The sequence below is a fragment of the Mobula hypostoma genome, chromosome 7, assembly GCF_963921235.1.
Source record: "Mobula hypostoma chromosome 7, sMobHyp1.1, whole genome shotgun sequence".
NCBI lineage: Eukaryota > Metazoa > Chordata > Chondrichthyes > Myliobatiformes > Myliobatidae > Mobula > Mobula hypostoma.
The window spans coordinates 182,295,848-182,319,353 of record NC_086103.1 but is presented as its reverse complement, the minus strand read 5'-3'; the positions used below and the strand labels follow the sequence as shown (position 1 = coordinate 182,319,353).

Below are 23,506 nucleotides of genomic sequence, written 5' to 3'. Positions count from 1 at the left end.
TCCCACAGCCCATCCAGATGCCCCCAGAATGGTTTACTAATGATTGATCCTGCAGGAGTCAGGCAAATCAGTAAGACATTTAAGTGGGATATGGGAAGTGGCAGTAATGTTTCGAACAGATCCTCTCTAAATCACTCACGCTAACTTTGAATCAGAACCTGACCCACCTTTATTACTACCTAAACACGAGGAGTTCTGCAGATGCTGGAAATTCAAGCAACACACATCAAAGTTGCTGGTGAATGCAGCAGGCCAGGCAGCATCTCTAAGAAGAGGTACAGTCGACATTTCGGGCTGACGAAAAGTCTCGGCCCACAACATCGACTGTACCTCTTCCTAGAGATGCTGCCTGGCCTGCTGCGTTCACCAGCAACTTTGATGTGTGTTGCTTTATTACCACCTTATTTGTCGTGAAATTTGATGATTTGTGGCAGCACTACAAAGCAGAGGTATAAAATTACTGCAAACTACACAATAAATGAACAGTACAAAAGGAATAGGGAGGTAGTGTTCATGGACCATTCAATAATCTGACCATTGAAGGGCAGATACTTGATTCATTTATTGAGATAAAGCACTTCCAACCCTTCGAGCCATGCTGCCCAGCAATCCCCCGATTTAATCACGGGACAATTTACAATGACCAATTAACCTACCAACCAGTACATCTATGGACTGTGAGAGGAAACCAGAGCACCCAGAGGAAACACATGTGGTTACGGAGAGAACATACAAGCTCCCTCTAGGCAGTGGCGGGAATTGAACCCTGGACGCCTGCACTGTAAAGTGTTGTGCTGACCACTACGCTACCGTGAACTGTTGCTGAATCGCTGAGTGTGTGCTTTCAGGCTCCTTTGCCGCCTCCCTGATGGTAGTAAGGAGAAGAAGGCGTGTTGGTCCTTAAAGATGGACGCAGACTTCTTGAGGCATCAGTTCTTGATGATGTCCTTGGCGTGAGTCTACAACCCTCTGTAGCTCTCGTGATCCAGGGCATTGAAGCCTCCTCACCAGGCTGTGATGCCATCAATCAGAATGATCTTCTCCATACATCTATAGAACATAGAACTGTAGGGCACAGGGCAGGCCCACCAGCCAATGATGTTGTGCTGACCTTTTAACCTACTCTAAGATCGATCTAACCTTTCCCTCCCATATAGCCCTCCATTTTTCTTTCATCCACGTTGCCTGTCTAAGAGTCTCTTAAATGTCCCTAATGTATCTGCCTCTGGCATCACCCCGGTTCTTCAGAACACAACAAGCAACGAGGGAACTGCAGAGAACCGAGCACTGTTCTTCCCTCCCTGATGTACGTATAACAGACCTCTAAGCCCAGGACAGGCCATCTTCTTCTGCTAACCGTGACACTACGATGGCGCCCCACGACCTGATACTGCTTCCCTCTGTGTGGATTTCTGCCCGATCTGCAGCGCGTTTTGGCTGGGAAGCACTTTGACACATCTTGATTTATGTTGCATCGGAGAGGACTGACTGACTGACACACTGACACCGATGGCTGCACCCTTTTGTAACTTTAAAGCATTAAGCCAATTCAAAGGAAAGCCAGAGAGATGAGAGATGGGAGCCTTCACTGAGTTTTTGACTTAAACCGAGGTGCTCATGTATCACATGGGTCACATGGTAGTGTGATGACGTATGCAATTCAACTATTTATACATGTAACTCACATTGAATTATTTAAACAAACAATAAAGTTTAATCAAACAATATATTTACAAGGTTACTCAAATATTACTGAAATATTAAATATGCAGCACTTGGGTTTGTAAATCTCTGAGTCCACTGGGAAAATCAGGGCTCAGTGTCTGTGAGCCCGCAGGTTGCTGGAGGCAGAAGAAGGTGCAGGTGGACGTGCAGCAGGGAGAGAGGAAAGGCATTTGGTTCTCTGTAGTTGCCTTGTTGCTCGTTGTGTTCTGTATTGTTCCGAAGAACATTCTGAGCACGCTGTGTTGGTGCCAGCATATGTGGTGACACTTGCAGCTTCCCCTAACACATCCTTACGTTGTGTTGGTTGCAAACGACACATTTCGCTGTACATTTCCATGTACACGGGATAAATAAATCTGAATCTAAATCTTAATTTAAAGCTACCTTTCAGAATCAGGTTTAAGATCAAAAGTTCAAAGTAAATTTATTATCAAAGTACACATATGTCATCATATACAACCCTGAGATTCATTTTCTTTTGGATTTCTCAATAAATCCATAATAGAATAAGAACCATAATAGAATCAATGAAAGTCTGCACCAACTTGAGCATCCTGTCACTGACAAATGTCGTGAAATTTGTTGTTTGGCAGCAGCAGTACGTTGCAATTCATAATAATAAAAATTATAAATACAATAATAAATATATTTTAAAAAATTAAACAAATAGTGCAAAAAGAGAACAAAAAAGATAGCTCATGGGTTCATGGTCCATTCAGAAATCTGATGGTGGAGGGGAAGAAGCTGTTCCTGAAATGTTGAGTGTGCAGGTTCCTGTGCCTCCAATGAGAGGAGGAAAGCACTTGCTCTAAATCCTCCCGAGCTGGGAATTGGTCAGACTTTGGAGAGATGTCAATAACAGACATCAATAACAATAACAGGCCATTTGGCCCATTGCCCAATGGTTGGAACCTAGCCCTCTGAAGCAGTGAGGTAATGCTAACTCTGCTGTGGCGCCTTGTTGAATAATATTGCTGATGAGATCAATGGATACTTTATGAGTATCTACACTCTGTATATATCCAAGTTATTGCTACTCTGTTTATACGGTTTGAAAGAAGATAAAAACATAGAGAGTTTGAAAAGTGAGTCGTCAATCTTATGCTGTTAGATTCACGAAGATCAAACGCACTTATACACAATTAATGGGATTCAGGTTAAATAAACTGTTGAAGTTATTGAAAAAGTTCCAAGATCAACTCCACTCACACAGGCACTTCCCATCCTGAGCAACACACACACACACAAAACTCAGCAGGTCAGGCAGCATCAGTGGAAAAGAGTAAACAGTCGACATTTCAGGCTGAGACCCTTCGTCAGGACCGGAAAGGAAGAAGAGAAATCAGAATTACAAGTTGGGGGGTGAGGAGGAAGGAGCACAAGGTGGTAGGTGATAGGTGAAACTGGGAGAGGGTAAAGATCTGGGAAGTTGAGTGGTGAAAAAGGGCTGGAGAAAGGGGAATCTGATAGCAGACCATGGAAGAAAGGGAAGGAGCAGAACCAGAGGGAGATGATGGGCAGGTAAGAAGAGAAGGTGTGAGAGGGAAACAAGGATGAGGAATAGTGAAGGAGAGGAAGGGGAGTAATTACTGGAAGTTAGAGAAGTCAATGTTCATGCCATCAGGTTGGAGGCTACCCAGATGGAATATAAGATGTTGCTCCTCCAACCTGAGTATTTCCTCATCCTAGCAGTAGAGGTCAGCTGAGAAGATCATTGGGGTCTCTCTTCCCGCTATTACAGACATTTACACCACACGCTGCACCTGCAAAGCTAACAGCATTGTGAAGGACCTCACGCACCCCTCACACAAACTCTTCTCCCTCCTGCCATCTGGCAAAAGGTACCGAAGCATTCGGGCTCTCACGATCAGACTGTGAAACAGTTTCTTCCCCCAAGCTATCAGATTCCTCAATACTCAGAGTCTGGACTGACATCTACATCATTTATTATTATATTGTAATTTGTCCTCTACTGTGCCTATTATTTTGTTTATTAATTATTGTACTGCCCTGCACTGTTTTGTGCACTTTATGTAGTCCTGTGCAGGTCTGTAATCTAGTGCAGTTTTTATGTTGTTTTATGTAGTCTAGTGTAGCCTCGTGCTGTCTCACATAGTCTAGTGTAGTTTTGTGTTGTTTCCTGTAGCACCAGGGTCCTGGAGGAACATTGTTTCGTTTTTACTGTGTACCGTACCAGCAGCTTATGGTCGAAATGACAATAAACTTGACTTGACTTGACTTGACTAGAAGAGAGCATTGGGATGGAATGGGATTGGATGGGAGAATGAAATCCCACTCTTCTTAAGTGGGAGGATGAACAGACTGAAGTTGTGGTCCTTGTAGGACATGGGTAGGATGAGTGGTGAGGTTCTGCATAGGGAGTTCAGGGAGTATGGTACTAAGTTAAAGGTCAGGACCTCCAGAGTTGTGATCTCAGGATTGCTACCTGTGCCATGTGCTAGTGAAGCTAGAAGTAGTAGTTTAATACGTAGCTAAGGAGGGAGGGCATAAGGTTTTTGGATCATTGGGCTCTCTTCCAGGGAAGGTGGGACCTGTACAGAAGGGACGGTTTGCACCTGAACTGGAGAGAGACTAATATCCAAGCGGGAAGGTTTGTCAATGCTGCACGGTGGGGTTTAAACTAGAGTTGCAGGGGGACGGGAACCAGAATGCCAGAACAGATCGTGGAGAGGTTGTGGAGGCAGATATTGACAAGACCTCAGACAAAGTCAACATTCAAAAGGCTGACCATGGTGTGACTAGTGTCCAGAGCTGCGTATGTTTCAATGCAAGAAGAGTTGGAGGAAAGGCAGATAATGGTGCTGAAGATGAGGAGACAGTCAGGATGTCAGAGGGGCCAGTGTTGCTCTGTTGGTAAAAAATGAAATTAAGTCATTAGAAAGAGGTGACATAGGGTCAGAAGGTATTGATCATTGTGGATAGAGCTAAGGAACTGCAAAAAAAAAAATACCCTGATGAGAGTTGTATTCAAACCCCCAAACAGTAGTAAAGATATGGCATACAAGTTAGAAAATTAGAGAGAGAAAATGCATGCCTAAAAGACAATGTTACTATAGTCATGGGGGAAGATTGGGAAAATCAGGTTGGTGCTGGATACCAGTAGGGGAAATTTCTAGACTGCCTACGAGATGGCTTTTTAGAGCAGCTTGGGGCTGACCCCACCAGGGGATCAGCTATTCTGGATTGGGTGTTGTGCAAAGAACCGGAATTGATTTAAGAACTTAAGGTAAAAGAACCCTTAGGAGAAAGTGATCATGATATGGTCGAATTCACCCTGAAATTTGAGAAGGAGAAGCTAAATTCAGATGTATCAGCATTACAGTGGAGTAAAGGGAATTACAGAGGCGTGAGAGAGGAGTTGGCCAGAATTGATTCCAAAAGAGCACTGGCAGGGATGACAGCAGAACAGCAATTGCTGGAATTTCTGGAAGCAATTTGGAGGGCACAGGATATATAAAGAGGAAAAAGTATTCTAAAGGCAAGATGACACAACTGTGGAGAACAAGAGAAGTCAAAGCCAATATGAAAGCCACAGAGAGGGCATATAATAGAGCAAAGATTAGTGGGAAGTTAGAGCATTGGAAAGCTTTTAAAATCCAACAGAAGACATCTAAAAAAGTCATTAAGAAGGTAAAGATGGAATACAAAAGTAAGCTACCCAATATGTTGAGGAGGGTACCAAAAGTTTCTTCAAATACATAAAGTATAAAAGGGATATCAAACCACTGGAAAACAATGCTAGAGAAATAATATCTTAGAAAGGATGTGCTGAAACTGGAGAGAATTCAAAGGATGTTCACGAAAATAATTCCAGGATTGAATAGCTTGTCATATGAAGAGTGTTTGATGTCTCCTGGCCTCTACTCACTAGAATTCAGAAGAATGAGGGGTGACCTTATTGAAACCTATTGAATGATGAAAGGCTTTGATAGAGTGGATGTGAAGGGGATGTTTCCCATGGTGACAGAGTCTAAGACAAGAGAACACAGCCTCAGAATAGAGGGGTGTCCTTTAAGAACAGAGATGAGGAATTTTTTTAGCCAGAGAGAGTGAATCTGTGGAATTCTTTGCTGCACGTGGCTGTAGCAAAGCCAAGTCTTTATGTATATTTAAGGTAGAGGTTCATAGATTCTTGATTGGTCAGGGCTTGAAGGTATACTGGGAGAAGGCAGCAGATTAGAGCTGAGAGGAAAATTGTATCAACCATGATGAAATGATGGAGAAGATTTGGTGGGCCAAATGGCCAAATACTGCTCCTATGTGTTATGGTTTTGTGATCTCAATTTTTTTTTGTGGCAGACGGAGTGAATGTGCTCAATGAAGCAATCTCCCAATCTACGTCATGTCGCACATAATGTTCTCTCTAACTTGTAATGACCAGTGTGTGCAAAAATCTTTTGCTGTTCAGTTTTTTGCACAGTGACATGTCAGCACTGAATTTTATGTATAGAAGTATTCATTTTAACAGCTAGCAAAGCACTCACAACAAGAACTGTGATCTCCTCTGGGTTTGATTGTTTTCACTCTTGTTCATCTGCACTTTCACAAAACATATGAACATATGTAGCAGGCCTGTAGCAGGTAATAAAGGATTTTCTCGCCAGAGCTCTTGCACACCATCCATATGTGATTTGCTTGCTAAATGACGCTTTAAAAAGTCAAGTTTCCAAATATCACTCCTCTTCTTTCCACCTGAAAATTCTCCAGCAACTTTTGCATCATGACAATACACACAGATAACACCAGTTTCTGTATTGTGCATAAATATTTCTTGTAGCTGCACATTCCTGACCTCATGAGCTTCTAGTGTAGCAGTTTCTACTGTTTCATTAAGCCATTCTGCTTTAAATGAACTAGCAGTTCTTTTACGCTTCACACCCTTTGCTTCTTTGGAATTTGACATAGTGAATCAATAATTTATTCAATTAAAACATTATAATTAAGCCAGTTCTAAAATCTGCAAACAAGTCATTATAAACTCCACGTTGTCAACACTGACCACATCAGAAACCGGAAAAGGAAATGTGATCGTGTACGATCATGAAATATACTTAACGTGTCAATGAGGTAGAGGGCGACAACCTTTCGTGCGCAGTTTAAATTCCTTTGTGAACTTCTAGCAAAAGACATGTGTGCACTTGCAAACATGCATGCCTTAAGGGGAATATTGGTCGCACAGACATACAGGAGGCCACACCGGGAGCACCAGATCCAAATCTGAAAAAGGGTCTTGGCCTGAAACGTCAATTCTTTATTCCTTTTCATAGATGCTGCCTGATCTGCCGAGTTTCTCCGGCATTTTGTGTGTGCTGCTCTGGATTTTCAGCATCTGTACAATCTCTCATACTTAGAGATTGGCTTCGCTGGGGTTCTTTAGACAGAGGAGGCTGAGGAGTGAAATCTAAAGATTAGTTTTATTTCTCACATTCTCACATTAATTTAAAACATTGAATCACAGTGAAACAGGTTGTTTTGCATCAACACCTCCACAATTCAAGTTGTTGCAATTTGAGTTCCGGCGCCAACATAGTGTGCCCACCACTTACTAGCCCCAACCTATGCTGTATGTCTTTGGGATGTGGGAGAAAACCAGAATACCCGGAGTAAATTAGTAACACTGAGAACACGAGTTGTAAAGTCCTTGAAAGTGAGTCCATAGGTTGTGGAATCAGTTCAGAGTTGAGATGAGTGGAGTTATCCACACTGGTTCAGGAGCCTGATGGCTGTAGGGTGATAACTGTTCCTGAACCTGGTGGTGTGGCACCTAATGTTCCTGTACCTTCTGACTGATGGTAGTAGCAGGAAGGGAGCATGGCCTGGATTTTGGGGGTCCTTGATGAGGGATGCTACTTTCTTATGGCAGCGCTCCTTGTAGATGTGCTCGATAGTAGGGACTGCTTTGTCTGTGTGAAGGGCTATGGCCTAATATTGACAATTAATTGATATTATGAGTAATATGTGCACCTGAAAAGGAGGGTGAGACCATCCGCTGACCCTTTACTTGCTTTTTTCTGCTTTTTATCAGGTTTACGTGCTGGATGGCCGCTGCCGGGATTTAAGGAGCGATGGTGATCCTTCAACAGGTGAGAAGTCTCTTTGGCCAAGATCAAGCACGGGGTTAGATTAAGGATTAGCTTTATTTGACACACGTACATTGAACTATACAATGAAATGCATTGTTTGCATCAACAACCAACACAGTCTGAGGCTGTGCTGGGGGCAGCCCACAAGTGTTGCCATGCTTGCATTGTCAACGGTGCATGCCCACAACTCGGTAACCCCAATGTATATGTCTTTAGAATGCGATAGGAAACTGGAGCACCCGGAAGACACACACGCAGGGAGCTGAACCCCGATTGGTGTTCGCTAATGCTGTAAAACGTGGCGCTAACTGGTACATTACTGTACTGTTCGAAGGGCGATTTAGTGAAGGGGCATAAACTTGTAGAGGGTATTGGTAGGAGAATGATGAGTGATCCTACGGAAATGTATAGAATTACAGTAATGTGCAAAAGTCTTAGACACATTGACAGTACTTTAGCACAGCACTGTACTTGTCAACATGGAGCGGAAAGCGAGTTTGCAATTCTGGCAGAAGAAAAAGATTTTGGGAATGGCGAGGGTGGAGTGCTGTGGGAGGGGTGTTGGACAGGTGGCAGAAGGAGCACCGGGGGCAGTTCATGGCCCAATAGACCCAAACAATTGGTTTATTGATCATTATAGAACGTCTCTCTGATGCTTCCCGCCCCCTCCCCTCTCTCTTCCCCTTTTCCCAGCCACAATTCCCTCTCCCTGCCCCTTCCCACTCTCCACCCACAATAGAGACCCACATCAGAATCAGATCTATCATCACTCACATATGTCATGAAATTTGTGAGTTTTTTTTTAGCAACAATACAGTGCAATACATAAAGTTACTACAGAACTGTGCAGAAGTCTTAGTACCTTAGCTATATGTGTGTGTGTGTGTGTGTGTGTGTGTATATATATATATACATACACACACACACACACACACACACACACACACACACACACACACACACACACACACACGAGGGGTGATTGATAAGTTCATGGCCTGAGGTAGAAGCAGTCAATTTTAAAAAACCTAGCACATTTATTTTTCAACATAGTCCCCTTCTACATTTACACACTTAGTCCAGCGGTCGTAGAGCATACGGACCTTGGACCTCCAGAAAGTGTCCACAGCAGGAGTGATTGATAAGTTCGTGGCCTAAGGTAGAAAGAGATGTGTTATACAGCTCTCGTTACATGCACATGCAGGTTAACTCTTTGAGTGATTATGCAGAAAGTTTGAAGTTAATAACACATCAGGAGTGATTGATAAGTTTGTGGCCTAAGGTAGAAGGAGATGATTTTAAAAATAAATGTGCTAGGTTTTCTAAAATTGACTCCTTCTACCTTAGGCCACAAACTTATCAATCAACCTAAGACTTTTGCACAGTACTGTATGAGGAGCATAAATAGGGTGAATGGTCACAGGGCTGGGGAATCAAGTACTAGAGAGCATAGATTTAGGGTGAGGAGGGAGAGATTTAATAGGGACCTGAGAAACAACATGTTCACCCAGAGGGTGGTCTGTATTTGGGATAACTGCTAGAGGACGTTGTTGAGGCAGATACAGTAACAATGTTTAAAAGACACTTTGGAGATATTATGTCTAAACACAGGACATGTTCAGGACATGTTTGGAGAGATGTGGGTCAAACGCTGGCAAATGGATCTGGCTTGGATAGGAATCTTGGTCAGCATGGACTTGTTGGGATGATGGGCCTGTTTCTGTACTGTGAGACTGTGAAACATTTAAGAGGAACGCTAGGGGGAGCTTCTTCACTCTGAGGGTGGTGAGAGTGTGAAACGAGCTTCTTGTGGAAGTGGTGGATACAGGTTCGATTTCAACATTTAAAAGAAATTTGGAAACCAGGCCTTTTGTTCCTTACCCTCCGGACACAGCGCACTGTGCTCTGGAACAAACACATAACATTACCGTGAGGTGGGAATCTTGGTTGGTATGGACTAGATGGGTAGAAGGGTCTTTTCCCGTGCTGTGGGACTCTATCAGTCTATTTCTTTCCTTCCTGGACAATCAAGAGGATTGATCGGCTATTGAAGAATCATATAGAGCCCAGAATGAGTAAGGATGGCACGTTCTCTCTCCGAGGGGGACTTTTATGAGAATCTGATTGTTTTGTTATGGAGTCATAGAACATTACAGCGTTTGGGGGTGAGGATGCAGAACTCAGCTGAGAAGGGGCAGATGGAGTTCAACCCAGACAAGTGTGAAGTGGTTCATTTTGATAGGTCAACTTGGAAGACAGAATATAATATAAATGGTAAGCCTCTTGGCAGTGTGGAGTATCAGGGAGATCTTGGGGTCCATTCCGTAGGACACTCAAAGCTGCCGTGCTGGTTGACAGTGTTGTTAAAGAAGGCGTATGGTGTGTTGGCCTTCGTTAACTGTGGGATTGTGCTCAAGAGTCGAGAGGTAATGTTACAGCTCTACAAAACAAGGATGCAAAGACAGGTGGAGGAGCGGGTAGTGTTGAAGAAACAGAGAGCATGCAAAGAGACTTAGATAGTTTCAGGGAATGGGCAAAGAAGTGGCAAATGAAATACAATGTTGGAAAGTGTATGGTCACACACTTTGGTGGAATAAATAAACCAGCAGATTATTTTTTAGATGGGGAGAGAATTCAAAATGCAGAGATGTAAAGGGACTTAGGATCCTTGTGCAGGATATTCTAAAGGTTAACCTCCAGGTTGAGTTGGTGGTAAAGAAGGTGAATACAATATTGGGATTCATTTCTAGAGGTATAGAATATAAGAGCAGGGTTGTGATGTTGAGGCTCTATAAGGCACTCGTGAGACCACACTTGGAGTATTGTGTGCAGTTTTGGGCTCCTTATTTTAGAAAGGATATACTGACATTGGAGAGGGTTCAGAGAATATTCATGAGAATGATTCCAGAAATGAGAGGGTTACTGTATGGGGAACGTCTGGCAGCTCTTGGGCTGTATTCCCTGGAGTTCAGGAGAATGAGGGGGGGATCCCATAGAAACATTCCAAATGCTTAAAGGCCTGAACAGATTAGATATGGCAAAGTTATTTCCCATGGTAGGGGAGTCTAGGACAAAAGCGCACGATTTCAGGATTGAAGGGCGTTCATTTAGAACAGAGATGTGGAGAAATTACTTTAGTCAGAGGGTGGTAAATCTGTGGAATTTGTTGCCACGAGCAGCTGTGGAGGCCAAGTCATTGGGTGCATTTAAGGCAGAAATGGATAGGTTCTTGATTAACCAGGGCATCAAAGGGTATGGGGAGAAGGCAGGGGAGTGGGGATGACTGGAAGAATTGGATCAGCCCATGATTGAATGACGAGCAGACTCAATGGGCCGAATGGCCTACTTCTGCTCCTATATCTTATGGTTTTAGAACTTTAGTTATACCCCACTTGGAGTACTGTATTCATTTCTGGTCACCTCACTACAGGAAGGATGTGGATACTATAGAGAGAGTGCAGAGGAGATTTACAAGGATGTTGCTTGGATTGGAGATTGTGCCTTATGAGAATAGGTTGAGTAAACTTGGCCTTTTATCCTTGGAGCAATGGAGGATGAGAGGTGACCTGATAGAGGTGTATAAGATGATAAGGGGCATTGATCGTGTGGTTAGAAACATAGAAACATAGAAAATAGGTGCAGGAGTAGGCCATTCGGCCCTTCGAGCCTGCACCGCCATTTATTATGATCAGAACCCCGCCCCAGCCTTCCCTCCATACCCCCTGATCCCCGTAGCCACAAGGGCCATATCTAACTCCCTCTTAAATATAGCCAATGAACTGGCCTCAACAGTTTCCTGTGGCAGAGAATTCCACAGATTCACCACTCTCTGTGTGAAGAAGTTTTTCCTAATCTCGGTCCTAAAAGGCTTCCCCTCTATCCTCAAACTGTGACCCCTCGTTCTGGACTTCCCCAACATCGGGAACAATCTTCCTGCATCTAGCCTGTCCAATCCCTTTAGGATTTTATACATTTCAATCAGATCCCCCCTCAATCTTCTAAATTCCAACGAGTACAAGCCCAATTCATCCAGTCTTTCTTCATATGAAAGTCCTGCCATCCCAGGAATCAATCTGGTGAACCTTCTTTGTACTCCCTCTATGGCAAAGATGTCTTTCCTCAGAGGCTTTTTCCCAGGGCTGAAATAGCTAACCCAAGGAGCATAGTTTTAAGGTGCTTGGAAGTAGGTACAGGGGTAATGTCGGAGGTAAGTTTTTTTTACACAGTGAGTGGTCTGTGTGTGGAATGCATTGCCAGTGATGGTTGTATAGACAGGTACAATAGGGTCTTTTAAGAGACCCTTAGATACATACATGGAGCTTAGAAAAAAATAGGGCTATGTGGTAGGGAAATTCTGGGCAGTTTCTAGAGTTGATTATATGGTCGGCACAACATTGTGGGCCGAAGGGCCAGAAATGTGCTGTAGATTTCTATGTTCTAGCTATGTTCGAGAAACAGGCCCTTTGGTCCATCTAGTCTGTGCCAAACCAATAATTTGCCTAGTCCCATCAACTTTCACCCAGACCAGACCCCTCCATATACCCCTCCCATCCATGACCTATCTAAATTTCTTTTAAATATTCAAATCAATCCCTTACCCACCACTCCCCCAACAGCTCGTTTCACACTCTCACCATCCTCTGAGTGAAGAGCTCATGTTCTCCTTAAACATTTCACTTTTCTCTCTTAATCCATGACCTCTAGTTCTAGTGCCACCCAATCTCCATGGAAAGAGCCTACTTGAAATTACTCTATCTAACCCTCTCATATGGGTGGTGGGGTGGAGATACGTCTCTACCAAAGGAGGTGTAAGACACTCCTTCCCTCCACTATTTGCAGGTCACCCTTGGGCAAAGTGTAGCACCTTGGTCAATGTCTCCCATCCACTACATAATGTACTGGTTGGGCACAGGAGTACATTCAGTCAGAGACTCATTCCACCAAGATGCAACACAGAGCGTCATAGGAAGTCATTCCTGCCTGTGGCCATCAAACTTTACAACTCCTCCCTTGGAGGGTCAGACACCCTGAGCCAATAGGCTGGTCCTGGACTTATTTCATAATTTACTGGCATAATTTACATATTACTAGTTAACTATTTATGGTTTTATTACTATTTAATTATTTATGGTGCAACTGTAACGAAAACCAATTTCCCCCGGGATCAATAAAGTATGACTATGACCTGTTTAGCCCCCCGATCAGGGTCATGTGAAACCATGGGAGCAGGTGGTGGATGGTCGTACGAGCAGCTGGTGGAAATCACAAGTCTCGGTTCTGCAACCACTGACGCCAGGCAGACAATCTCTGAAGAGTATTGACAATGGCTGGGGTCACCCGTCTTGTAAAGACACTGCCCAGAAGAAGGAAATGGCAAATCACTTCTGTAGAAAAACTTACCAAGAACAATCATGGTCATGGAAAGACCACAATCGCCCGGTTCATATGATGTGACAAATAATAATGATGATGATGTTTATTCTGTGATAATAATTGTTACTAAGACTGCTTCCTGCTTCTCCAGGTTCCAGACCAGTAACTGCATTTTTCCACTACTAAATTGTTGATTTCGAAGTCGGACAACCTAACTTACAATATGATACAAGTATACTCAATGTTCAAAGTTCGAAGTAAATTTATTATCAACGTACATACATGTCACCATATACAACCCTGAGATTCTTTTTCTTGCGGACATTCACAGAAAGTTCAAAGAAACACGACAGAATAAATTGCAAGACTGCACCCAGCAAAGTCAGAGGAACAACTAAAGTGCAACAGACAACAACCTGTGCGAATATAAAAAGAAAGAAATAATAATAATAAATAAATAAGCAATAAATATTGAGAATATGAGATGAAGAGTCCTTGAAAGTGGTTGTGGGAACATTTCAATGATGGGGCAAATAAAGTTGAGTGGAGCTATCCCCTTTGAGTCAAGAGCCTGATGGTTGAGGGGTAATAACCATCTCTGAACCTGGTGTTTGAGAGTCCTGAGGCTCTTGTATCTTCTTCCTGATGGCAGCAGTGAGAAGAGTGTACGGCCTAGGTGGTGGGGTTGTTGATGATGGATACTGCTTTCCTGTGACAGTGCTCCCTGGAGATGTGCTCAATGGTGGGGAGGACTTTACTCATGATGCACTGCTTTTTGCAGGCTTTTCCATTCATGGGCATTGGTGTTTCCATACCAGGCAGTGAAGTACCCAGTCCACATACTCTCCACCGCTTACCCACCACTCCCCCAACAGCTCGTTTCACACTCTCACCATCCTCTGAGTGAAGAGCTCATGTTCTCCTTAAACATTTCACTTTTCTCTCTTAATCCATGACCTCTAGTTCTAGTGCCACCCAATCTCCATGGAAAGAGCCTACTTGAAATTACTCTATCTAACCCTCTCATATGGGTGGTGGGGTGGAGATACGTCTCTACCAAAGGAGGTGTAAGACACTCCTTCCCTCCACTATTTGCAGGTCACCCTTGGGCAAAGTGTAGCACCTTGGTCAATGTCTCCCATCCACTACATAATGTACTGGTTGGGCACAGGAGTACATTCAGTCAGAGACTCATTCCACCAAGATGCAACACAGAGCGTCATAGGAAGTCATTCCTGCCTGTGGCCATCAAACTTTACAACTCCTCCCTTGGAGGGTCAGACACCCTGAGCCAATAGGCTGGTCCTGGACTTATTTCATAATTTACTGGCATAATTTACATATTACTAGTTAACTATTTATGGTTTTATTACTATTTAATTATTTATGGTGCAACTGTAACGAAAACCAATTTCCCCCGGGATCAATAAAGTATGACTATGACCTGTTTAGCCCCCCGATCAGGGTCATGTGAAACCATGGGAGCAGGTGGTGGATGGTCGTACGAGCAGCTGGTGGAAATCACAAGTCTCGGTTCTGCAACCACTGACGCCAGGCAGACAATCTCTGAAGAGTATTGACAATGGCTGGGGTCACCCGTCTTGTAAAGACACTGCCCAGAAGAAGGAAATGGCAAATCACTTCTGTAGAAAAACTTACCAAGAACAATCATGGTCATGGAAAGACCACAATCGCCCGGTTCATATGATGTGACAAATAATAATGATGATGATGTTTATTCTGTGATAATAATTGTTACTAAGACTGCTTCCTGCTTCTCCAGGTTCCAGACCAGTAACTGCATTTTTCCACTACTAAATTGTTGATTTCGAAGTCGGACAACCTAACTTACAATATGATACAAGTATACTCAATGTTCAAAGTTCGAAGTAAATTTATTATCAACGTACATACATGTCACCATATACAACCCTGAGATTCTTTTTCTTGCGGACATTCACAGAAAGTTCAAAGAAACACGACAGAATAAATTGCAAGACTGCACCCAGCAAAGTCAGAGGAACAACTAAAGTGCAACAGACAACAACCTGTGCGAATATAAAAAGAAAGAAATAATAATAATAAATAAATAAGCAATAAATATTGAGAATATGAGATGAAGAGTCCTTGAAAGTGGTTGTGGGAACATTTCAATGATGGGGCAAATAAAGTTGAGTGGAGCTATCCCCTTTGAGTCAAGAGCCTGATGGTTGAGGGGTAATAACCATCTCTGAACCTGGTGTTTGAGAGTCCTGAGGCTCTTGTATCTTCTTCCTGATGGCAGCAGTGAGAAGAGTGTACGGCCTAGGTGGTGGGGTTGTTGATGATGGATACTGCTTTCCTGTGACAGTGCTCCCTGGAGATGTGCTCAATGGTGGGGAGGACTTTACTCATGATGCACTGCTTTTTGCAGGCTTTTCCATTCATGGGCATTGGTGTTTCCATACCAGGCAGTGAAGTACCCAGTCCACATACTCTCCACCGCACATCTATAGAAGTTTGTTAAAGTTTTAGGTGACAAGCCAATGCTTCTCAAACTTCTAAGAAAGTAGAGGCACTGCCTTGCCGTTTTTGTAATGTGCTGGATCCTCTGAAATGATAATACCAAGGAATTTCAAGTTGCTGACCCTCTCCACCTCTGATCAGCTGCCGATGACTAGCTCACGGACCTCCAGTTTCCTCCTCCTGTAGTCAGTAATCAGCCCTGTGGTTGTGGTTTTGTTGACATTGAGTGAGAGGTTGTTCTGGCACCATTCAGTCAGATGAAGGTCAACACATCATGTGCCTTCTTAACAATCCTGTCAGCTTGCACAGCAACTTTGAGGGATGGACCCTAAGATCCTTCTGTTCCTCCACACTGCTAAGAATCCTGTCATTAACCCTGTATTCTTCCTTCAAATTTGACCTTCCAGTTCATGTGAGTCAGTGGGTTAGTTGGCCCATGTAAATTGCCCTGTGTGTGAAGGCAAGTGGTGGGATCTCTTGGTTGCTAATGAGAATTGAGGGAAGGGTAAAACAGGATTGGTTTAGGTCCTGATGAAGAATCTCAGCTTGAAATATCGACTGTTTATTCCCCTCCATAGATACTACCTGCCCTGCTGAGCTCCTCCAGCATTTTGTGTGTGTTGCTCTGGAATTCCAGCATCTTGTGTTTGGGATTAATGTAGAGCTATCAGCATCCTGGCAAATCTTCCTCTGCACCCTCTGCTTTCTATGCCTCTTATCATCTTCTACACCTCTATCAAGTTACCTCTCTTCCTCCTTTGTTTCGAAGAGAAAAGCCCCAGCTTGCTCAACCTCTCCTCATAAGAAATGCTCTCAAATCCAGGCAGTGTCCTGGTAAATCTCCCCTACACCCTCTCTAAAGCTTCCACATCCTTCCTGTCATGAGGGGACCTCAATCAAGAAGCTAACCCTATCATTGCACCCTAGGTCCACCTGGTGAGGGCCTCGCCTCTGGATCGGGAGGGACATGAGTCGATCTGAGCTGGTGGGAGACTTCCTCGAGATGTGACCTGGTTTTAACGTGTTTGAGACATGGAGAATTCTACCTCGGTCCCAGGTAACAGTGGCTGCACCTTCCAGGAGAAGTTCAAGAACATCCTTCTCCCCGTCACTTACACAGTGGTGCTGATCCTTGGGATAATGTTGAACTTGACAGTGGTGGTCCATATTTGGCTCTCTGGCAAGGTCCTGACCAAGAACACCATCTACATGCTCAACCTCGCCATGGCTGACATCTTATACGTGTGCTCCCTCCCTCTCCTGATCTACAACTACATCCACATGGACTACTGGCCCTTTGGTGAGATAGCGTGCAAGGCCGTGCGGTTCCTGTTCTACGCTAACCTCCACGGGAGCATCCTCTTTCTCACCTGCATCAGCCTCCAGCGCTATATTGGCATCTGCTACCCATTGAGCCTGTGGCACAAGAAGCGGGGTCCCAGGTTTGCCTGGACAGTCTGTGGCTTGGTTTGGGTCCTAGTTCTGGCAGAGTGCGCTCCCACCTGGAGATTTGCCACGACTGGCATACAGAGGAACCGTACAGTCTGTTATGACCTGAGCAGCCCTGAGTTCTCCCGCCATTACTTCCCCTATGGAATCACCCTGACGGTGGTGGGCTTCGCCATCCCCTTCATCGGGCTGCTGGCTTGCTACTGCGCCATGGTGATGGTCCTCAGCAGGCCCGACCAGCTCCTGGGACTTGCCAACCAGCAGAGAAGGCTCAGGGCGCTGAGGATGGTGGTCATCGTGGCTACGGTGTTCGTAATCAGCTTTGTACCTTTCCACCTAACAAAGACAATGTACCTGATTGTGCGTGCGCAGCATTCCGTGCCCTGCGAGACACTTCAGCGCTTTGCCCGGGCCTACAAGTCCACCAGGCCCCTGGCCAGCATGAACAGCGTGCTGGACCCCATCCTGTTCTACTTCACGCACAAGAACCTCCAGCTAGGGATGAGGAGGCTGAAACAGATGGTCAGCGCCACTCAGAAGGTTGATAAGGAGGGAACGCCATGATGGCCGGTCCGGCCAATGCTTGGACATTGCTGTTGAGGGTGGATGGACGTTCAGTAGTCATTGTGCATCAAGACCAGGGAGGTTCTAGCAAGGTCAACCAAGTGACCACAGACCAACACCTCTGCAGGGAAGCCTGAACAAGGTGCACCTTTGTTCATCCAACCAGTGTGGTCTGCTCTCGTATATAGGTTGTCCAGTCCAGTCCAGGAGTGAAAATGAGAAGAAAACTGAATGGGCTGCGGGATAACGCCTTCAGAAAACCATAAGACATAGGAGCAGAATTAGGCCAATCAGCCCATCGAGTCTGTTCCGTCATTCCACCATGGCTGATTTATTCCTTCTATCCTGAGGCTGTGCCCTCTGGCCCTAGACTCCCCCACTATAGGAAATATCCTCTCCACTGTCCACTTTGTTGTAGTTGCCTTTGAATAGGTTAAATAAGATCCCCTCTCCTCAGTTTTCTGAGTAACAGGCCCAGAGCCAAATTCTTCTCATGCATTAACCCTTTCCTTCCCAGAGCCATTCTCGTGAACCTCCTCTGAAGCATCTCAATGCCAGCACATCCTTTCATAGGAAAGGGGCCCAAAACTGCCCACGATACTCCAAGTGCGGCCTGACCTCGTCGTAGCCCAACCGATCCTCTTCTCCTCCCCCCCCGCCCCATTTCCATTGTACTCAGAGTCATAGAATGGGTACAGCAGCAGAAACGGCCACTCAGCCCGTTGTGGGCAATAGATCCTTACTCCAGGATCCTTCCTCACCAATTCCCACTGGAAAGTTACAGGCAACTTTAAGAGATTTAGACAGGTATGCAGATTGACAGATGGTAGGCCAAACTTGGGCAAATGGATCTTGGTGCGCATGGTCTAGATGGCCCAAAAGGCCTGTCTTTGTGCTGAGAGACTACGACTCTAATGGGTCCTGCCTCCACCACACCTGAAGACAGCGCCTTCCAGATTCCAGTTGCACTTGTGCTCCCATCACTCTCAGTTCACTTCCCCCCTCATGACCTGTAGTTCTCAATCTTCTACTCCGCTGGGATCAGTCTCCTGCTGTCCACACTGTCATCTTTTCATAACATCATAGAACATAACAGCAGCGCAGGCCCTTTGGCCCACAACCTCAACCTAACCCTTCCCTCCCACACAGCCCTCCATTTTCCTTACACCCATCTGCCTAACTAAGACTCTCTTAAATGTCCCTAGTGTATCTACCTTGACCAGCATTCTTGGCAGGGTGCTCCATTTACCACCACTCTGGGGAAAAACCTACCTGATATCCCCCCTATACTTTCCTCCAGTCACCTTAAATATTCTTGCTGTATCTGCCTCAACCTCCACTCCTGACAGTGTTCCATGCACCCAACATTCTGTGTATAAAAGAAACAGCTATCTCTGATATACCCCACCCCTCCACCTTTGCTTTCCTCAAAATACTAAGATTATGCCTTCTTCTGCCCTGGAAAAGTGTCTCTGGCTGTCCACTCGATCTATGCCTTTGACACTTCTGTCAAGTCACCGCTTATCCTCCTCCTTTCTGGAGAAAAGTTTCAGCTCACTCAGCCTGTCCCCATAAGACATGCTCTCTAATCCAGGCATTTATGAACAGTTCTCTGGAACGAACACTTTTTATAACCTGGGGAGAAACCAGTTTCTCCTGGTTCCTCAAGACAAGATGGTTCAGTGGTGGTACTGTGGTGCTCCCTAGTGGTGTGTCCTGTGATTAGGTTATGGTTGAAGCTGGGCAGCATGGCTTGAAGGGCCAGTTCTGTGCTGTATCTTAGCAAATAAATAAGAAAAGTTTCATTTAGCTATATACATGAACATTGCTGAACGAGAATTAAACTTGAACTAGTTCTGTCCATTTACTGCATACGTCCTCCCCCCCCCACCCGCTCTGCAATTTAACCACATGACACGAGTGCTTTTTTTTAAATAAAAAAAAGTAGATTTTATTCATCTCCACAGTCTGTACAAAAGTGTGCACTGCGGTGGGAAAGATAGCAAGAAAACATCAGCAGAATGAACCATGGAATGTCACTTGCTCGAAACATTGGAAACACATTAACATTTCATTTCAAAAATAGAATACTTAGATGTATACAGTATGGCTTTTCTTCAGTTGGCTGGATGTAAACAAGTTCTGATAAAGTACACCAAAGACAAGGAGGGAGCAAGAGGAAGAGGTGTATTTTTGTTTTAGGGTCGACATCTACCATTAGGTCCCAAACCTCGAAGTTGAACGTCCAATCATCAGGACTCAATAAAGTGCAGGGAGGACGGATATAGCAACCTGTACCCACTTTTAAACCATGATCAAGACATCTACTTGCTCCCTTGTGACAGCACAGATGTCTGTCCTTCCAAACTAGAGCTGCTGATTAATCCTCCTCCAGAGAAGAATTGTACTGATTTTATTTTGAGATACAGTAAAGGCCAACAAGTCCGCACCACCCAATTACACCCATTTGTCCAATTAACCTACTTACCTGTAGGTGTTTACAATTGGCGGGGGGGGGGGGGGGAAAGAGAAACACGGTAGTAGTGTAGCGGTTAGCGCAATGCTAACACCGCCAGCGGCCCGGGTTCAATCTCCAGTGCTGACTGGAAGGTGTTTTTAGACGTTCTCCCTGTGACCGCATGGGAATTCCTCCGGGTGCCCTGCTTTCCTCCCACATCCCAAAAACTTGCAGGTTAGTTGGTTAATTGGTCACAAGGGTGCAACTGGGCAAAGGGCTCTGGTACAGTGCTGTATTGCTAATTAAATAAAAAATAAATATTTACTTCCTTTACCTGCATTGATGTTTGCTGTCAACTATTTAATTGTACAAGTGTCTATCACACTGAAATACAAGGACAGAATGCATTTATGAATATATTTCCCTCCTCTCTGTGCTACCTCGAAAACACCTAGTTAGCCTCCTACAAATAGATTAATGAGGGCACAGTCTAAATTAAAAAATTAAGGTGCAAAGAAAAAATAATTCAGTTCAGCTTTGGCCTTTTTTCTCTCCTGTTAAGAGAGTTGGTGGACAAGAGAATTGCATTGTTATGTGCATTTTAAACATTGAAAACAGTCCCACTGATTAACAATTTGATTAAGTAATTCAATGGACTGTCTAGTTTTAAGGAAACATAATCACAAGACTACATACACTCAGTGGCCACTTAATTGGGTACACTTGTACAACGGCTTGTTAATGCAAATATCTAATCTAATCAGCCAATCATGAGGCAGCAACTCAATGCCGATCTAGTCAAGAGGTTCAGTTGTTCAGACCAAACATCAGAATTGGAAGAAATGTGATCTAAATGGCTTTGGCACCAACAATCATTTTCAGGTCAGATAGAATGGTTTGTGTATTCAGAAACTGCTGATCTTCTGGGATTTTTCTGCAGAGTCTTTAGAGTTTACGGAGAATGGTGCAAAAAAACATACAGTGAGTGGCAGTTCTGTCACCTTGAGGTCAGAGGAGGATGGCCAGACTGGTTCAATCTGACAGGAAGGTGACAGTAACTCAAATAACCAGGTGTTACAGCAGTAGCGTGCAAAAGAGCAAATCTGAATGCACAACACATTGAACCTTGAAGAGGGTGGATTCAGCAGAAAACCACACTGGGTTCCACTCCTGTACCTAATTAGGTGGCCAGAGTGCAATGAAAAGACAAAACATTCTGTTAAAATCTTTGATTTGGAAAATTCAAAGCATTTCTTCACAAAAGTAATTTTCCTTTACAATTAGACAAAATACTGATCGGTGGCTCTTGGTAGTCAGTAGTACAGTGGTGAAGAGAGCTACAAAAATTCAACTCTGTTCAGGGTTGGCGGGGGTGGTTCCTGTCAAATTGCCGACGGAATGTGGGTTATTAAAATAAGGCATTTCTTTAAATCACTTCTAGGTAGTCTGATTCGCAGAGGCCAAACTTAATTTTGTATTTGTTGAACAACTTGACGAGGGAATGCTGGTAAATCTCGTGGTAGTGATCAATCTCCTCAGGACTAGGGTTCTCGATCTTTGGCACCGAAATTGGCTCTCCGACTGCAAGAAAAGCAGGTGATGTAGTGGTTAAAGAAATAGCATTAAAATCAGTCACGTTAATTTATTTGTTCACTGACATACAGCGCAGAACAGGCCTTTCCAGACTTTCAAGCCACACCACCCCAGCAACCCACCGATTTAACCCTCGCCTAATCACAGGACAATTTACAATGACCAATTAACCTACTGACCCTTTTGACACTGGGAAGAAACCAGAGCACCCTGGGGAAACCCAAGCAGTCACATGGAACACTTACAACTCCTTACAGGCAGCAGCAGGAACTGAACCTGCGTCACTAGTACGGTAAAGCGTTGTGCTAACCTCCACGCTACTGTGCCAGGGTATAGCGAATGGCAAGAAAACCTTGTTTTGCATGCCATTTGTCACATCAATGCATTGAAATGGTACAAGCAACAGCAATACCAGAATGCAGATTAAAGTGGCACAGTTGCAGAGAAAGTACAGTACAGGCAGACAATAAAGTGCAAGGTGCATGACTGCGGGGTTAAAAATCCATCTTCTCATACGAGAGGTCCATTCAATAGTATTGTAATAGCACAATAGGAGGAGGTGGAGGTGAAGTTGTACGTAATTCAGAGGAAACACTGTAAATATAGAACTGCCCTTTGATCTTTGGCATACAAAATGTCAAGTAATCTCAGGTTGAGCAGGCCTCTTCCTCTGAAAGGGTCTCAACATGCTTGGGGGGCCTCATTTTGTCAAATAAAGAGACTACTTCATATCTACCAGCAATGTCTCTCTGGTATCTTGGGATTTCAGAATGGATCACTGCTCAGATCCCAACATATTGTTATTTCCTGTAACATTTAAGAAACCATAGAAACATTACAGCACAGAAACAGGCCTTTTGGCCCTTCTTGGCTGTGCCAAACTATTTTCTGCCTCGTCCCACTGACCTGCACACGGACCATATCCCTCCATACACCTCCCATCCATGCATCTGTCCAATTTATTCTTAAAAGAACCTGCATTTACCACCTTGTCTGGCAGCTCATTCCATACTCCCACCACTCTCTGTGTGAAGAAGCCCATGTTCCCTTTTAAACTTTTCCCCCCCTCATCCTTAACCCATGTCCTCTTTTTTTTCTCCCCTTCCCTCAGTGGAAAAAGCCTGCTTGCATTCACTCTATCTATACCCATCATAATTTTATATACCTCTATCAAATCTCCCCTCATTCTTCTACACTCCAGGGAATAGAGTCCTAACCTATTCAACCTTTTTCTGTAACTGAGTTTCTCAAGTCCCGGCAACATCCTTGTAAACCTTCTCTGCACTCTTTCAACCTTATTAATATCCTTCCTGTAATTTGGTGACCAAAACTGAACACAATACTCCAGATTCGGCCTCACCAATGCCTTATACAACCTCATCATAACATTCTGGCTCTTATACTCAATACTTTGATTAATAAAGGCCGATGTACCAAAAACTCTCTTTACAACCCTATCTACCTGTGACGCCATTTTTAGGGAATTTTGTATCTGTATTCCCAGATCCCTCTGTTCTACTGCACTCCTCAGTGCCTTACCATTTACCCTATATGTTCTACCTTGGTTTGTCCTTCCAAAGTGCAATATCTCACACTTCTCTGTATTAAACTCCATCTGCCATTTTTCAGCCCATTTTTCCAGCTGGTCCAAGTCCCTCTGCAGGCTCTGAAAACCTTCCTCACTGTCCACTACACCTCCAATCTTTGTATCATCAGCAAATTTGCTGATCCAATT

General features: G+C 44.2%; 2 protein-coding genes across 8 annotated transcripts in view; one reads left to right on the top strand and one right to left on the bottom strand.

The window, feature by feature from the left end:
• The window catches only part of LOC134349795 (P2Y purinoceptor 3), a 72,791-nt gene extending 54,253 nt beyond the window's left edge, over positions 1-18,538 (top strand). For 3 of the 7 annotated variants that reach the window (XM_063054674.1, XM_063054673.1, XM_063054672.1), the window contains 2 exons: positions 7,772-7,829; positions 16,635-18,538. In XM_063054674.1, the coding sequence (XP_062910744.1) occupies positions 16,740-17,720 (981 nt within the window). In that variant the 5' untranslated portion in view covers positions 7,772-7,829; positions 16,635-16,739 and the 3' untranslated portion in view covers positions 17,721-18,538. Of the gene's footprint in view, positions 1-7,771; positions 7,830-13,022; positions 13,661-16,634 lie in introns of those variants that run through there. The other 4 variants (XR_010018774.1, XR_010018773.1, XR_010018772.1 and 1 more) reach the window with 2 other exon arrangements.
• Positions 18,539-19,678: 1,140 nt separating this feature from the next.
• Positions 19,679-23,506, bottom strand: part of dgat2 (diacylglycerol O-acyltransferase 2) — a 66,863-nt gene continuing 63,035 nt past the window's right edge. Inside the window, exon 8 of the mRNA XM_063054671.1 lies at positions 19,679-21,759. Within this exon, the coding sequence (XP_062910741.1) occupies positions 21,605-21,759 (155 nt within the window). The 3' untranslated portion in view covers positions 19,679-21,604. The remainder of the gene's footprint in view (positions 21,760-23,506) is intronic.